Source organism: Natator depressus, chromosome 20 (assembly GCF_965152275.1).
Source record: "Natator depressus isolate rNatDep1 chromosome 20, rNatDep2.hap1, whole genome shotgun sequence".
Lineage (NCBI taxonomy): Eukaryota > Metazoa > Chordata > Testudines > Cheloniidae > Natator > Natator depressus.
This window is the reverse complement of record NC_134253.1, coordinates 26252047-26268479: the sequence shown is the minus strand read 5'-3', so window position 1 is coordinate 26268479 and position 16433 is coordinate 26252047. Positions and strand designations below refer to the sequence as shown.

Below are 16433 nucleotides of genomic sequence, written 5' to 3'. Positions count from 1 at the left end.
ACCCTACAATAACAAACCCTCCGGCCCACTGCCCCCCCCCGCAACCCTACAATAACAAACCCTCCGGCCCACTGCCCCCCCCGCAACCCTACAATAACAAACCCTCCCGCCCACTGCCCCCCCGCAACCCTACAATAACAAACCCTCCCGCCCACTGCCCCCCCGCAACCCTACAATAACAAACCCTCCCGCCCACTGCCGTCCCCCGCAACCCTACAATAACAAACCCTCCCGCCCACTGCCGTCCCCCGCAACCCTACAATAACAAACCCTCCCGCCCACTGCCGTCCCCCGCAACCCTACAATAACAAACCCTCCCGCCCACTGCCGTCCCCCGCAACCCTACAATAACAAACCCTCCCGCCCACTGCCGTCCCCCGCAACCCTACAATAACAAACCCTCCCGCCCACTGCCCGTCCCCGCAACCCTACAATAACAAACCCTCCCGCCCACTGCCCGTCCCCGCAACCCTACAATAACAAACCCTCCCGCCCACTGCCCGTCCCCGCAACCCTACAATAACAAACCCTCCCGCCCACTGCCGTCCCCCGCAACCCTACAATAACAAACCCTCCCGCCCACTGCCGTCCCCCGCAACCCTACAATAACAAACCCTCCCGCCCACTGCCCCCCCCACGCCCACTGCCCCCCCCGCAACCCTACAATAACAAACCCTCCGGCCCACTGCCCCCCCCCCGCAACCCTACAATAACAATCCCTCCCGCCCACTGCCGTCCCCCGGAACCCTACAATAACAAACCCTCCCGCCCACTGCCCCCCCCCGCAACGCTACAATAACAAACCATCCCGCCCACTGCCCACCCGCAACCCTACAATAACAAACCCTCCGGCCCACTGCCCCCCCCCGCAACCCTACAATAACAAACCCTCCGGCCCACTGCCCCCCCCCGCAACCCTACAATAACAAACCCTCCCGCCCACTGCCCCCCCACCCTACAATAACAAACCCTCCCGCCCACTGCCTCCCCCCGCAACCCTACAATAACAAACCCTCCCGCCCACTGCCGTCCCCCCCGCAACCCTACAATAACAAACCCTCCGGCCCACTGCCGTCCCCCCCGCAACCCTCCAATAACAAACCCTCCGGCCCACTGCCGTCCCCCCCGCAACCCTACAATAACAAACCCTCCGGCCCACTGCCGTCCCCCGCAACCCTACAATAACAAACCCTCCCGCCCACTGCCCCCCCCCCGCAACCCTACAATAACAAACCCTCCCGCCCACTGCCGTCCCCCCGCAACCCTACAATAACAAACCCTCCCGCCCACTGCCCGTCCCCGCAACCCTACAATAACAAACCCTCCCGCCCACTTCCGTCCCCCCCGCAACCCTACAATAACAAACCCTCCCGCCCACTGCCGTCCCCCCGCAACCCTACAATAACAAACCCTCCCGCCCACTGCCCCCCCCCGCAACCCTACAATAACAAACCCTCCGGCCCACTGCCGTCCCCCCCGCAACCCTACAATAACAGACCCTCCGGCCCACTGCCCCCCCCCCGCAACCCTACAATAACAGACCCTCCCGCCCACTGCCCCCCCCCGCAACCCTACAATAACAAACCCTCCCGCCCACTGCTCCCCCCGCAACCCTACAATAACAAACCCTCCCGCCCACTGCCCCCCCCCGCAACCCTACAATAACAAACCCATAGCTGCTGAACAGCATTGCACTTTGGAAGGGGAGTGGGGGCTGGTGGTTAGAGCAGGGGGCTGGGAGCCAGGACTCCTGGGTTCTTGCTCTGGCGGGGGCTGGTGGTTAGAGCAGGGGGCTGGGAGCCAGGACTCCTGGGTTCTTGCTCTGGCGGGGGCTGGTGGTTAGAGCAGGGGGCTGGGAGCCAGGACTCCTGGTGTCTATCCCTGGCTCTGGGAGGCGAGTGGGGGCTGGTGGTTAGAGCAGGGGGCTGGGAGCCAGGACTCCTGGGTTCTTGCTCTGGCGGGGGCTGGTGGTTAGAGCAGGGGGCTGGGAGCCAGGACTCCTGGGTTCTTGCTCTGGCGGGGGCTGGTGGTTAGAGCAGGGGGCTGGGAGCCAGGACTCCTGGTGTCTATCCCTGGCTCTGGGAGGCGAGTGGGGGCTGGTGGTTAGAGCAGGGGATGCGGGGTGGGAGCCCGGACTCCTGGGTTCCACTTCTGACACACCGTGTCCCTGGCACAAGTCTCTTCCCTGCTTTGTCCATCACTTTGCCCCGCGTGGAAGGAGGCGACTGGCCTGGCTGCGGGGTGCTGGTGTGTGCGAGCCGGGATGGCTGTGAGGCCCTTTGCTCCCCTCTGGCACACCGGGGGCTGTGCGTGCGAGCGCCTGTGAACTCGGAGTCTTTGGCTTGTAGCCCCCGGAGTGTCCCCACCAAGCCCAGCCCCGGGGCCAGGCCAGGCGGAAAGGCCCATGGGGGGCCCGGGCTGGCTCCGGGGCGGGGGGCTCTGCGGGGCCTGGCGCGGAGCCGTGACCCCCTCGGGCACCCCGGAGAGCCCAGCCCCCCCTTGGGAGCCCAGCCGCTCGCCCCCACCCCCCGGCTCCCCCGGGGGTCCCAGCCCCGGGCCCTGGCCCCGAAATCCGCCGCCGGGCTTTGCAGCCGACCGCGGCCCCTCCCCGGCCAGCTGGGCGCCCGGGGCCGAGCCGAGCGCTGCCGGGGCCGCCCGCGGGTCTGTCCCGCCCGGAGCCGCCGGCCCCCCGTGCCCGGCCTCTCGCCCGGCGCTTCCATGCCGGCCCGGGGCTCCCCCGGACTCCTGGGTCCCCCCCGGGCCATGCACTTCTCCTTCAGCGAGGCGGACGTGGGGCGGCACCGGCTGGGCAAGTCGGGGAGGTCGGTGAGCGCGGGGGGGTCCCCGGGGGGCGTTTGTGTGTGTCAGCGGGGGCCGTGCTGGTGGTGAGCACTGATCATGAATGTGCGTGTCCCCACGTGCCCGCTCCTGGTGAGCGTGTGCGTGTTTGTGCCCATTCGGGGGGGGGGGTTGTGTGGAGTCTCGGGGGCGAGTGTGTGTGTGCGCGCGCTCTCGGGGGCGAGTGTGTGTGTGTGCGCGCACTCGGGGGCGAGTATGTGTGTGTGCGTGCTCTCGGGGGCGAGTGTGTGTTTTGTGTGCGCTCTCAGGGGGGAGTGTGTGTGTGTGTGCGCTCTCGGGGGCGAGTGTGTGTGTGTGCGCACTCGGGGGCGAGTGTGTGTGTGTGTGCGCTCTCGGGGGCGAGTGTTTGTGTGTGTGCGCTCTCGGGGGCGAGTGTGTGTTTGTGCGCTCTCGGGGGCGAGTGTGTGTGTGTGTGTGCGCTCTCGGGGGCGAGTGTGTGTTTGTGTGCGCTCTCGGGGGCGAGTGTGTGTTTGTGTGCGCTCTTGGGGGCGAGTGTGTGTTTGTGTGCGCTCTCGGGGGCGAGTGAGTGCGTGAACTGTTGCCCCTGGCGGGGGCCTTTAGGACAATGCTGCCCAGATCGATACCCGTGACCCTGTCCTGCCCCTGGCTGTGTGCGGCCTGGTTAAACCCTGACCTTGGGGTGGGGGGCGGGAAGGGGGCTCTGGCTGGCTCCTTGGGGCTCATCCTGGGTTCCAGCTGCCGCCCGCTGGGGTCTGAGGGGCCGGAGCCCGAGCCTCGAGGCTGCCAGTTTGAATCTGCTTTGGTCCCTCGCCTTCCGAGGCCACTCAGTGACCTGAGTTTGCCAGGTCTCGGCTGCAAATCAATGAGCCTCTTGATTGGCAGCTGAGGTCTGCACGGGCCGAGCCGCTGGGCCTTTCCCTGGGGGGTGCTGGGGGCTCAGGGGGTGGGTGTTGCGTGCTGAGCCCCTGGTGCTGACTCTGGGCTGGGTGGTTCTGCGGTGCCCCCCGCATCCCATGGGATGCCCAATGCACGTGAGGAACAGGGGGCCTGAGGGGCTAGATCCTTGAGCAGGGCCCTCCCTGCCTTTGTGGCCCTTGGCTTGTCCCTTCCCCGAGCCAGGAGGCAGCTGGTGCCAGCCGTGAAATGTCAAGCAGGAAACTGGAGCCAGGAGCTATATTTACACCTGGCCTGGCTCCGCTTTCCCTCACCCCCAGGGGCTTGGGTTCCTCCAACGCCTTGTTTACCCCTTGTGCTGCTCCAGGGGCCAGAGGCTCCAGCGATGGGCGCTAGGTCCCAGCGACCACCCTGGGGACAGAGCAGCGGGGACGGGTGGCTTTGGGGTGCTCAGGGCTGGCGCTTCCTTCGTCACCGGCTCCCCATTGCACCCGGTGACTGAGCCGGGGGAGGGTGCCCTGGAGCGGCTGTGTGCCCCCTCCCCACTGGCTGTTGGTGGCAGGTGGGAGTCCCCCTTTGCAGCCCTGGAGCAGGGGCTGATGGGACAGGCCCTAGGCTGGCATGGAGAGCAGGGGTGCGTTTCACAGGACGCTTCACATAAAGCAGGGCCTTGGGGTTAGTGGTCCGGGGGGGGCAGGCGCTGGGCTGGGAGCCGAGACGCCTGGGTTCTATTCCCAGCTGTGCCGCCGATCTTGGACAAATCAGTCCGCTGCTCTGTGCCTCAGTTTCCCACCTCTGTTTAGATGGGACAGGAGCTGTTTCTCACTCCATGTCTGGGCAATGCCCGGCCCGACGGGGCCTGGTCTCGGCCGGGGTCTGAGCAACGCCCGGCCCGACGGGGCCTGGTCTCGGCCGGGGTCTGGGCAGCGCCTGGCCCCTGGTCTGTGTTATGGGTCTCTAGGAGCCATTGTCGTATGTTCTGGTTTCTGTCTCAGGCAGCTCCGGCATTGAGGGCCCAGCTGGATTCTCATCTTTCCGCCCCAAAACGGCCTCGCTGTTGCTGGCATTGACGTAAGGGGGGCCGTGCCCGGGGTTCAGTCCCTGCCAGCTCGGCCTGGGCCCGGTGGCCCTGGGACCTTGCTGGCTGTGGGCAGAGACTGGCTTCCAGCAGGGCAGGAGAGCGTTTGCCGTGCTGCGGCCGGGGCCCCGGCTCGTGCGCCTGGGGCAGCGTCTGCACGAGGGGTTTGCACTGGTGCCGTGGCTGTGAAGGCTCCTGGTCCAGCCAAGGCCCGGCTGCGTTTCCCACCCTGCTCCCCGGTGCTGTCCATGCAGGGGGGGCTGCGCTTGGTTTGTGCGACCGGCCGGGGGTCGGGGGGGAGCTGGAAGCACGGCCGGGGAAGGGGGCGCATAAAGTTAGTTCTCAGCCGTCCTGTGGGAGCTCCGAGCCCATAGTCCGTCAGGGTCCCCCACCCCCCTTCGCGAGTGCTGGTTGTGCCTTGGGGGGCCTGGTCCCCCATTCGGCGGGTGTCTCTCTGTAGCCTTGTGCCAAATTCCCTCTGACTGGACCCGGTCTCCCCTGCCCGGAAGCCGGGGTTCTTACGGGCTTTGCCTGGACTGTTCCTGCAGGTGTCTCTCTCGTAGCCCTGCCTGCAGCCAGCTTCCAGGAGCCTGGACTGAGTCCAAAGCCAGACCCGGACCTGTCCCCCGCAGGCCCCAGGGACAGGGGTCAGTGGCAGGGCCCGGGTGGGGCTGGCTCGTGGGGGGCGGGAGGAGAGCAGAATGTGCTGAGCCAAAGCCTTGTTTATTCTGGCTTCACCTTTCTCCAGCAGCCTCAGTCCAAAGCCCTGTGCAAATATCCGCGTGTTCAGCTTCACAGAGCAGCTTGCACAGGAGCCAAGCTTGTTCCACGGGTGGGGAAACTGAGGCACAGGGAGGGGAAGGGACTTGGTCAAGGTCACAGATAGAAAGTGGAGTAGAAAAGGAGCCAGGTACCCTGACCACCAGCCCCCCTCCTCTCACCACTAGATCCCCCTCCCTTCCCCTCTCCTCCCCGAGCTGGGGTTAGAACCCAGGAGTCCTGGCTCCCAGACCCCTGCTCTGACCACCAGACCCCCCTGCGCTCCCAGAGGCACCCGTTGGTCTGTTCCCAAGACCAGCGCTTACTTCTTCCCTGTATCCTCTTGCTTTAGCTCCCATCTGTGTTTTGCAGCCCTCCCAGCTCATCCCGTCTGGTCCCCCCCTCGCCCCCGGGCCAGCTGCTCTGAGCTGGGGAGCTGTGCTGGGCTAAGTGAGGGGGCGTCGGGCCTTATGGGGGCCCACCCAGGGCCAGCTGGTGCCTTGCGCATTGGCTGCCCCTCAGCATCCGTCCACTGGGGCAGGTAGGGGTCCCCACGGGGTTGCCATGGGGCTCTGCACATTGTGGGCACAGAGGGCCCCATCCATGGCTCCCTCCTGTCCTGTCAGCCCTGGGGATTGGGGCGGGGAATGCCCCCCCCTTATGTTTCCTCTGCCTGTCAGGAGCTCACAGCTGCTGCCCCTCCCCCCCATACAGCTGCGGCTGGCCCCAGGCGCTGACCTGGCATGAACTCCAGCAGAAGAGTCCCTCCCCCTCGAAGAAACCCAACCCCACCCAGCCCTAATTGCAAACAGCTGGAGCGGCCAGAACCCTCCCTTCCAACTCTGGGGGGCCAGGGGTGGGGCAGCTGGCTGGGTAGGTCCCTCCCCCTTTCTTCCCAGCCAGCCCACCCCTGGAGCCATGTCAGCCAGTGCCTCCCATACCCCCCCCCATTTCTATCTACCTGGCACCCCTCACTGGGCTATCCAGGCCCCCCAGTCATCAAGGGATTTAGCCATTTTACAAATGGGGAAACTGAGGCATGGAGCAGGGCGGGGACTTGCCATGGGGCACCCAGCAGGGAGGCGGCAGAGCATGTCTCCTGAGCCCCAGCCCTGAGCTCCATCCGCTAGTCCAGGCGGCTCTCCTCTCTCGGTTGCAGTGGCCCCAGCTGGCTCTGGCTAGCCCAGGGGTGCAGGGCGGCTGGAGGCCTACGGCCCTGATCAGTCGCGCCCTTGTCCCCAGGCTCCTCCCTGCTTCTCCTGGGGCTGATAACGCCCTGCGTCACCCCAGGGCTCCGTAATCTTATCGCTTCCTGTGCACCCCCCCTCGCTGGCCTCCCCGGGATGACGTCAGCTCCTGCCCCGCGTCAGCTGGGAGGCAGCCGCCAGGCAGTGCTGTGACCTGCCCGCCCCGGCCCGCAGCGCGGTGTGAGTGCCGTGTGAACAGCGCACTGATGTGTGTGTGCAATTCACCCAGGGAGCCAGGCCTGCTGGGGTCTCTCCCTGGCTCTGCCACGCTCCTACTGTGTGACCCTGATCAAGTCCCATCTTCTCCCTGTGCCTCGGTTTCCCCAGCTGTACTCTCCATCACTCCGGGGGCAGCCCTGACCCCGTCTCCATAGCCAGCTGGGCCCTGCACGGAGCTGCTCCGGGGCCGGGGGTCCCTTCCTGCCAGCACCTGCCCGCTGGGGGCTGGGCACATGGCAGCTCAGTTGCTGACAGGGCAGGTTGGATGGATCCAGGGCTGCCCCAGGCTCCCCATTGGGGTGTGTCCCTGGCAAGGCTGGCTTAGGGCTCTGACCCCGTGACCCCCTGCCCCGCAGGGGACAAAGGGAGCTCCGGTGCTGGCCTCAGGCCCACCCCTGCCTGGGCCTCCCCGTGCCCTGTGGGAGGCTGAGAGGGCTGGGGAGGGGACAGGGTGGCTGCTGCTAATGATGCCTAAGGAGTGTGGGTTACTAAAGGGGGGGGTCAGCGTCACAGCTGGAAAGGCCGGGGCGGGGTGGGTCTGAGCTGGGACAGGCACGTGCAAGCCCCTGTGCAGCCGGATCGGGGCGGGGGAGGCTGAGGCAGGTCAAGAGGGGGTGTGGGGGGGTCCTGTGTGTGTCAGCCCCTCCCCCACTCCCCCCAGCAGAGCTGGCCAGGGAGACTGCATGGGGCTTATTCAGTGTGTGCCCGCAGTGGGTGTGCACAGGTGTGTGGGACTGCAAAGTGTGCGGGTGTGTGTGTGAGGGCACATGGGGGTGCAAGGGGGTGTGTGTGCGGGTAGGTGCGGGGGTGCGCGGGAGGTGTGTGCGGGGGTGCACGGGGGTGTGTGTGGGGGGGTGCACAGGGGTGCGGTTGTGCATGGGGGGGTGCGGTTGTGCACACACACGGGGGTGCCAGCGGGAGCAGCAGCAGCGGTCGGGGCTGAGCTCTCAGGCCTGGGAGCAGCCAGACCCCAACTCTGACACGGCCCCAGCTGAGCTCGGGCCCCCGGGGCCGGGCGGCTCCGTCCCTGCTCTGCCGCGTGAGCACTTGGGGGTGTCTCCGCTGCTCGCTCCCTGCCCCTCCCACAGCCCCTGCAGCCCCACCCCGGCCCCCACCGGCCTGGCAGCCGGGGGCTCGCTGCTGCTTGTGGGGCGAGTGAGTGTGTGTGGCGGGGAGGCTGCAGTGGATCCTGCCCCTCCCAGGGCAGTGGGGGGGCTGGCGGGGAGGGGGGAGCCGTGCTCGTGCCCCCCCAGCCTCCCACCCTCCTCCTGGTGCCATCAGCAACCGCCAAAGGGTTAAACTCTGGGGCTGAGTCACACAAACACCTGGAGCCCCGGAGCAGCTGCTGGCATCACCTGGCACCGCTCCCCTCGCCCCGGGACGCCCCTGCCCCTGGCAGCAACTGGGGAGAGGGGCAGGCCTCACCCGCCCCCCGCCCCCTCAGCTCACAGAAGAACCAGCAAGACCGGCTGGGGGGGGGCGGGGGGGGTCTGAGCACAAAGCTGGCCCCTCCCCCCACTCTGTGTGTTTGTAAATAGCATTGCCAGGATGCTGGTAGGCAAAAGAGGCCCCCCCCTTGCCCTCCTGCCACCCTCAGCACCATGATAGACACCCCCTAGCCCTGCCGGTGCCCTTCACTCCTGACCTGCAGCCCCCTGCTAGCCCAGCCCTGCCCCCCCGGCTCTGCGGGTGCCCCTCACTCCCGACCGCAGCCCCCTGCTAGCCCAGACCTGCCCCCCCAGCTCTGCGGGTGCCCCTCACTCCCAACCCGCAGCCCCCTGCTAGCCCAGACCTGCCCCCCCAGCTCTGCGGGTGCCCCTCACTCCCAACCCGCAGCCCCCTGCTAGCCCAGACCTGCCCCCCCAGCTCTGCGGGTGCCCCTCACTCCCGACCCGCAGCCCCCTGCTAGCCCAGACCTGCCCCCCCAGCCCTGCGGGTGCCCCTCGCTGCCCGTTGTAGCAGCTGGCTAGGTTAATAGCTGCCCACCCCTGGGGGCGGGATGGGTCCCGGCAGACTTTCTGCCAAGGGGACCTGCGGCGGGATTCGGGGTGAGCTCTCTGCTAGGAGGCAGCTAGACACCAGGCGCTCCACAGAGCTGAGTCTCCGCAGGGTGGGAGGGGCTTGCCCCAGGTCACCCAGCAGGTCAGAGCTGGGGACAGAACCCAGGTGTCCTGAGCCCCAGGCCCGTGCTCAGGCTGCTCCCTCCAGGGGGAGGAGCCCAGCTGGAGATCCCCAGGCCAGGCCCCTGCCCACCAGGTTCAGCAGCCCCGTGGTGAGGGGGGCTGGGCCCCCAGGGAGAGTGGGGGAACCTTTGCCCAGGCACACACGTGTCTCTGGGACACAGAGTGGCCCTCCCTGGGGGCACTGCACTGGAACCCCCCCCCCGTGCCCCAGCTCCTTGCCTGGCTGGGCTCATCGGGAAGCCCCCTCCCATGCCCGCAGCCCTGCTGCCCCCCAGGCCCCCCACTCCCCCTGCCAATCCCTGTGCTGCCAAACTCCCCAAGCCCCATGGGTGCCAGAGACCCCGGGGGGGGCACTTAGATGAGAACAGCCAGCCCCTCCCCCCACGGTTCCTAGGGCAGCCAGCAGGGCTGTAGCTGGGGGGGAATCGGGCCAGGGGCTGAGGGGGCCTGACCTGAGATCCAGCCCCCCTCCCCCCGGGACACCCAAATCGGGGGGGAGGGGGCAAACGAAGTGTGCAAGCTCACATGTGAGTGCATGGGAATGCGTGTGCAATGGGGGGGGGTGTGCACCACTGCCCTCTGCTGGACACACTGTGTCATGGCAGCTCATGTCCCCTGGGCAGACTCCTCTGGGGAGCTGGAAAAAGGCCACATGAGGGGGATTTACTAGCGAGCGGGTCATCGCTTTTCAGCTCAGGCCGGGCTCACGGGGGCTGCATGGCACGGTGGGGGAGGGAAGCGGGGCGTGGGGGGGGAGGGGCAGGGAAGCGGGGCGTGACAGGGAGGGCTGGGGCCGCTGGGCGTGGTGGGGGAGGGGCAGGGGGATGGGGCGTGGTGGGGGAGGGGAGCGGGGCGTGACGGGGAAGGGCTGGGGGCTGCTGGGCATGGGGGGGTGGGGCAGGGGGACTGGGCATGACAGGGAAGGGCTGGGGGGAGCTGGGTGTGGTGGGGGAGAGGCAGGGGGACTGGGCGTGGTGAGGGAGGGGAGCGGGGCGTGACGGGGGAGGGCTGGGGGCGCTGGGAGTGGTGGGGGAGGGGCAGGGGGACTGGGCGTGGTGGTGGAGGGGAGTGGGGCGTGATGGGGAAGGGCTGGGGGGGAGCTGGGCGTGGTGGGGGAGGGGCAGGGGGACTGGGTGTGGTGGGGGAGGGGAGCGGGGTGTGATGGGGAAGGGCTGGGGGGGAGCTGGGCGTGGTGGGGGAGGGGCAGGGGACGGGGCGTGGTGAGGAGGGTAGCGGGGCGTGACGGGGAAGGGCTGGGGGCGCTGGGCGTAGTGGGGAGGGGCAGGGGACTGGGCATGTTGGGGGAGGGGAGCGGGGCGTGGTGGAGGAGGGGAGCGGGGCGTGGTGGGGGAGGGGCAGGGGGACTGGGCGTGGTGGGGGAGGGGAGCGGGGCGTGACGGGGAAGGGCTGGGGGGGAACTGGGCGTGGTGGGGGAGGGGTAGGGGACTGGGTGTGGTGGGGGAGGGGAGCGGGGCGTGACGGGGAAGGGCTGGGGGGGAGCTGGGCGTGGTGGGGGAGGGGTAGGGGACTGGGCGTGGTGGGGGAGGGGAGCGGGGCGTGACGGGGAAGGGCTGGGGGGGAACTGGGCGTGGTGGGGGAGGGGTAGGGGACTGGGCGTGGTGGGGGAGGGGAGCGGGGCGTGACGGGGAAGGGCTGGGGGGGAGCTGGGCGTGGTGGGGGAGGGGTAGGGGACTGGGTGTGGTGGGGGAGGGGAGCGGGGCGTGGTCGGGGAGGGCGTGGTGGTGCTGGGCATGGTGGGGGAGGGGGAGGGGACTGGGCATGGTGGGGGAGGGGAGTGGGGCGTGACGGGGGAGGCCTGGGGTCGGGGAAGGGGGGAGCTGGGTCGGCGTCTTCCTGCTGGGATAACTGAAAGCGAAAGGCGCCAGGGGAGGGGAGGAAGCCCAGAGGCTGGTTCTTCCGGGGGGGCCCCCAGCCTGGCCTGGCCTGGCACTTAGGGCCTGGGGCCCTCCCCCACCCCACCTGCACCTTTCCTTCCGGGGGGGCAGGAAGCCGGTGCGGCTCAGCGGGAGCAGGGCCCCCCGGGGCGGTGAGTCGGCCCCCAGCTGGGGGAGCCGCTGGGACCAGGCCTCCCCCAAGCCCAGCATTTCCCAACCCGATTGCGGCAACTTCCGCCCTGCGCGGGCCCCATGCGGCGTGGGGGTGGGCGGCCCGGCTCCCGCAGGGCTCTGGGGTGGGCAGCTCTGAGCCCTGTGGCCCCCACGGCCCTGGCGAGCAGTGACCCCATGGGGCAGCCCCCAGGCCGGCCGCTCCCCGGACCATGCCGGTCTAACATGGCTCTGCCCTGCAGCTCTCTGCACCCCCGCAGGTGAGTGGGGCTGAGCCGGGCCAGAGGGGCCGCGGGACTGGGGGCTCGGACCGGGGGAGGATCTGCTGGTGGGAAGAGACCCCACCCTGAACCCCCCAGATTGGCTGGGGGGCAGGAAAGGGGCTGAGCTGGGTGGCCATGAAACGAGCCTGACGGGAGCAGGGCTGGGCTAGCAGGGGGCTGCAGGTCGGGAGTGAGGGGCACCGGCAGAGTCAGGGGGCAGGTCTGGGACGGCAGGGGGCTGCAGGTCGGGAGTGAGGAGCACCGGTAGAGTAGGGGGGGCAGGGCTGAGACGGCAGGGGGCCGCGGGTCAGGAGTGAGGGGCACCGGCAGAGTCGGGGGGCAGGGCTGGGACGGCAGGGGGCTGCAGGTCGGGAGTGAGGGGCACCGGTAGAGTAGGGGGGGCAGGGCTGGGACGGCAGGGGGCTGCGGGTCAGGAGTGAGGGGCACCGGCAGAGTCGGGGGTCAGGGCTGAGACGGCAGGGGGCCGTGGGAACCAGAGGGAACCAGTGCGTGTTTATAGCAGGGGACGGGGGGCAGCGGAGCCGGGGTGCAGGCCTGGGACCCCCCTGCTCACCTGTCTTCTGTCTCCTCCTGCAGCTTCGAGGTGGAAAATGGCCCCTCCCCGGCCAGGAGTCCCCTGGACCCCCAGGCCAGCCCCGGCCTCGTCCTGCACCCCAGCTTCCCACCGGGCCAGCGGCGCGAGTCCTTCCTATATCGCTCGGACAGCGACTACGACCTGTCGCCCAAAACCATGTCCCGCAACTCCTCCGTCGCCAGCGAGTCGTGAGTTCCCCGAGCCCTGCCCTCCGGAGTCCTGCCCCCCCAGCCCTGCCCCGCTGCCCCCCGGAGTCCTGCCCCCCGGAGTCCTGCCCCCCGAGCCCTCCCCTACTGCCCCCCCGAGCCTTGCCCCACAGCCCCCACTGGAGCCCTGCCTCCCAGCTCTTCCCCTCCCCTACAGCTGTGCAGTGGCAGGAAGCCCCCCCTCAGTTTGTGAATGAGGCAACAACCCTTGTGCACCCCCAGCACGGACCCCAAAGATGGTCCCCAGGCCCCAGCACAGCCACATGGTGCCCAGCCCCAGCACAGTTGGTACAATCCTGGCACAGAGCCCCCCACAGCACTGAGCTCCCTGGCAAGCCCCCCCAGCACAGAGCCCGCCCTAGCACAGAGCCCCGCCCCGGCATCGAGCTCCCTGGCACAGCCCCCATGGCACAGAGGGCCCCCCCGCACAGCCTCCCTTGTGCAGCCCTCATTGCAGGGCCCGCCCAGCACAGACCCCCCACCCCCGGGCATAGAGCCCCCCGGTGCAGACCTGGTGCAGCACCCTCCCCCACAGAGCAGCCCCCCTGCTGGAACTAGCCCCAGGACTGGGGGGGGATTTTGCGGGGGGCCCCGTCGCTCACCCTGTCTGGTTTCTCTGCCCCGCAGCCACACGGAGGACCTGATCGTGACACCCTTCGCCCAGGTGGGTGCTGGCCCCCACACGGGGGTGGGGGGGTGTTAGTCATAGAATCACAGAATATCAGGATTGGAAGGGACCTCAGGAGGTCATCTAGTCCAACCCGCTGCTCAAAGCAGGACTGATCCCCAATTAAATCATCCCAGTCACGGCTTCGTCAAGCCAGGCCTTCAAAAACCTCTAGAAGGAGATTCCACCACATCCTTAGGTAACGCATTCTAGTGCTTCACTACCCTCCTAGTGAAATAGTTTTTCCTAATATTCAACCTAGACCTCCCCCACTGCAACTTGAGACCATTACTCCTCGTTCTGTCATCTGCTACCACTGAGAACAGTCTAGATCCATCCTCTTTGGAACCCCCTTTCAGGTAGTTGAAAGCAGCTATCACATCCCCCCTCATTCTTCTCTTCTGCAGACTAAACAATCCCAGTTCCCTCAGCCTCTCCTCATAAGTCATGTGTTCCAGACCCCTAATCATTTTTGTTGCCCTTCGCTGGACTCTCTCCAATTTTTCCACATCCTTCTTGTAGTGTGGGGCCCAAAACTGGACACAGTACTCCAGATGAGGCCTCACCAGTGTCGAATAGAGGGGAACGATCACGTCCCTCGATCTGCTCGCTATGCCCCTACTTATACATCCCAAAATGCCATTGGCCTTCTTGGCAACAAGGGCACACTGCTGACTCATATCCAGCTTCTCGTCCACTGTAACCCCTAGGTCCTTTTCCGCAGAACTGCTGCCGAGCCATTCGGTCCCTAGTCTGTAGCGGTGCATTGGGTTCTTCCGTCCTAGGTGCAGGACCCTGCACTTATCCTTATTGAACCTCATCAGATTTCTTTTGGCCCAATCCTCCAATTTGTCTAGGTCCCTCTGTACCCTATCCCTCCCCTCCAGCGTATCTACCACTCCTCCCAGTTTAGTGTCATCTGCAAATTTGCTGAGAGTGCAATCCACACCATCCTCCAGATCATTTATGAAGATATTGAACAAAACCAGCCCCAGGACCGACCCTTGGGGCACTCCACTTGATACCGGCTGCCATCTAGACATGGAGCCATTGATCACTACCCGTTGAGCCCAACAATCTGGCCAATTTTCTACCCACCTTATCGTCCATTCATCCAGCCCATACTTCTTTAACTTGCTGGCAAGAATACTGTGGGAGACCGTGTCAAAAGCTTTGCTAAAGTCAAGGAACAACACGTCCACTGCTTTCCCCTCATCCACAGAGCCAGTTATCTCGTCATAGAAGGGGATTAGATTAGTCAGGCCTGACTTGCCCTTGGTGAATCCATGCTGACTGTTCCTGATCACTTTCCTCTCCTCTAAGTGCTTCAGAATTGATTCCTTGAGGACCTGCTCCATGATTTTTCCAGGGACTGAGGTCAGGCTGACTGGCCTATAGTTCCCCGGATCCTCCTCCTTCCCTTTTTTAAAGATGGGCACTACATTAGCCTTTTTCCAGTCGTCTGGGACCTCCCCCGATCGCCATGAGTTTTCAAAGATAATGGCCAATGGCTCTGCACTCACATCCGCCAACTCCTTTAGCACTCTCGGATGCAACGCATCCCGCCCCATGGACTTGAGCTTGTCCAGCTTTTCTAAATAGTCCCAAACCACTTCTTTCTTCAGAAGGCTGGTCACCTCCTCCCCAGGCTGTGCTGCCCAGTGCAGTAGTCTGGGAGCTGACCTTGTTCGTGAAGACAGAGGCAAAAAAAGCATTGAGCACATTCGCTTTTTCCACATCCTCTGTCACTAGGTTGCCTCCCTCATTCAGTAAGGGGCCCACACTTTCCTTGGCTTTCTTCTTGTTGCCAACATACCTGAAGAAACCCTTCTTGTTACTCTTAACAGCTCTTGCTAGCTGCAACTCCAGGTGTGATTTGGCCTTCCTGATTTCACTTCTGCATGCCCGAGCAATATTTATATACTCATCCCTGGTCATTTGTCCAAACTTCCACTTCTTGTAAGCTTCCTTTTTGTATTTAAGAGCAGCAAGGATTTCACTGTGAAGCCCAGCTGGTCGCCTGCCATATTTACTATTCTTTCTACACATCGGGGTGGTTTGCCCCTGTGACCTCAATAAGGATTCTTTAAAATACAGACAGCTCTGGTGCTGAGCTGAATGCAGGAAGCCCCAGCCCAGAAGGGCCCCAGGGTTGCGGGCCCCAGGGCTGCTTGTGGGCCCCTGGCAAGGAGGGTGTGCCCCCCGGCCAGCCTCCTAGCTCCAGCCCCGACCCTCCTCTCCCTGCAGGTGCTGGCCAGTCTGCGCAGCGTGAGGAACAACTTCTCCGTCCTGGCCAACGTCCCGACCCCAGCGTCCAACAAGTGAGTGACCCCCCGGGACCCAGCCCCCTTCCCTGCCCCCCGGGGTCCCAGCCCTCCTTCTCTCACCCTGGCTGGGGGCAGTGCGGGTTGTCCGGGGATTTAGGGAGTCGGCCCCCGCAGCAGAAATGGCCCCAGTAGCCTCAGGGTTGCCAGCGCTGACGGAGGGGGGAGCACCCCCTCATGAGCCCTCCCCCCGCTGCCTGTAGCCCAGCACCCCCCCATGTGGCCCCCCCCACACACCTGGGCCATGTGAAGGCCCCACCCCAGGAAATGCGGTTGGGGTGAGCTGCACAGGGACCCCCCCACCCCTTTTCGGGGGGCTGGTCCCAGCCCCCCCCCCCATCTGCACCCCAGCCCTGCTGCAGGGATCCCAGGGGCCCCGTTTGCCGATTCCTCCCCCAGGCACCGTGAGCCCCGCTGAGTGTCCTCTAGCGGCCTGATTCGCAGCCACAGAGAAAGGGGGCAGGAGGGGGATGCCTCCCTGGGCAGCGTGGGGCTGGCAAAGGCCCTGCACCTGACTGCTCCTGGCCCACCCCTGTGCAGTTCCTGCCCCCCAGGCCCGTAGGGGATGGATGGGGGTCGTGGCCGGGGCGCCCTGCGCTGGGGCTGTTCCTGCCCCCCAGGCCCGTGGGGGGCATGGCCAGGGTGCCCTGCGCTGTGGAGGGGTGGCTGAGCGGGTGTCTGTTCTTGCCCCCCAGGAGGTCCCCTGTGGGCAGCCAGCCGACCTTCTGCAAGGCCATGCTGTCAGGTAAGTGTTGCCTCGCGCTGGGGGAGGGGCCGGGAATGGGGACCCCCTGGCCCTGCCTGGGAATCCCGATGCGGGGGGGCACCACATTTTTGGGATCTGGTGGCTCACCCCCACTCTAGGGGGTTGGGGGGATTGGTTACAGGGGGGAAACTGCGGCAGCGGGAGGGCTGGCTCTACCATGGTTGTGTGAGGAGTTAGCATCAGAGCTGGGAGAGAACCCAGGAGTCCTGGCTCCCACCCCTCCCCCCACCCCGCTCTAACCACTAGACCCCACTCCCAGCCTCCTCCCACATGCAGGTGGGCGCTGTTGGACTCAGCTGGGGGAGCTCCCCCAGACCCCCTCTGACCCCATGGGGCCCTCACTGGG

At 66.3% G+C, this 16433-nt stretch overlaps 1 protein-coding gene across 4 annotated transcripts in view; it reads left to right on the top strand.

Moving 5' to 3' along the window:
* PDE4A (phosphodiesterase 4A) overlaps positions 1 to 16433 on the top strand; it is a 133844-nt gene that overhangs the window by 102284 nt on the left and 15127 nt on the right. For 3 of the 4 annotated variants that reach the window (XM_074935515.1, XM_074935514.1, XM_074935516.1), the window contains 4 exons: positions 12127 to 12312; positions 12958 to 12994; positions 15245 to 15318; positions 16017 to 16066. In XM_074935515.1, the coding sequence (XP_074791616.1) occupies positions 12127 to 12312; positions 12958 to 12994; positions 15245 to 15318; positions 16017 to 16066 (347 nt within the window). Of the gene's footprint in view, positions 1 to 2743; positions 2823 to 12126; positions 12313 to 12957; positions 12995 to 15244; positions 15319 to 16016; positions 16067 to 16433 lie in introns of those variants that run through there. The other variant, XM_074935517.1, reaches the window with a different exon arrangement.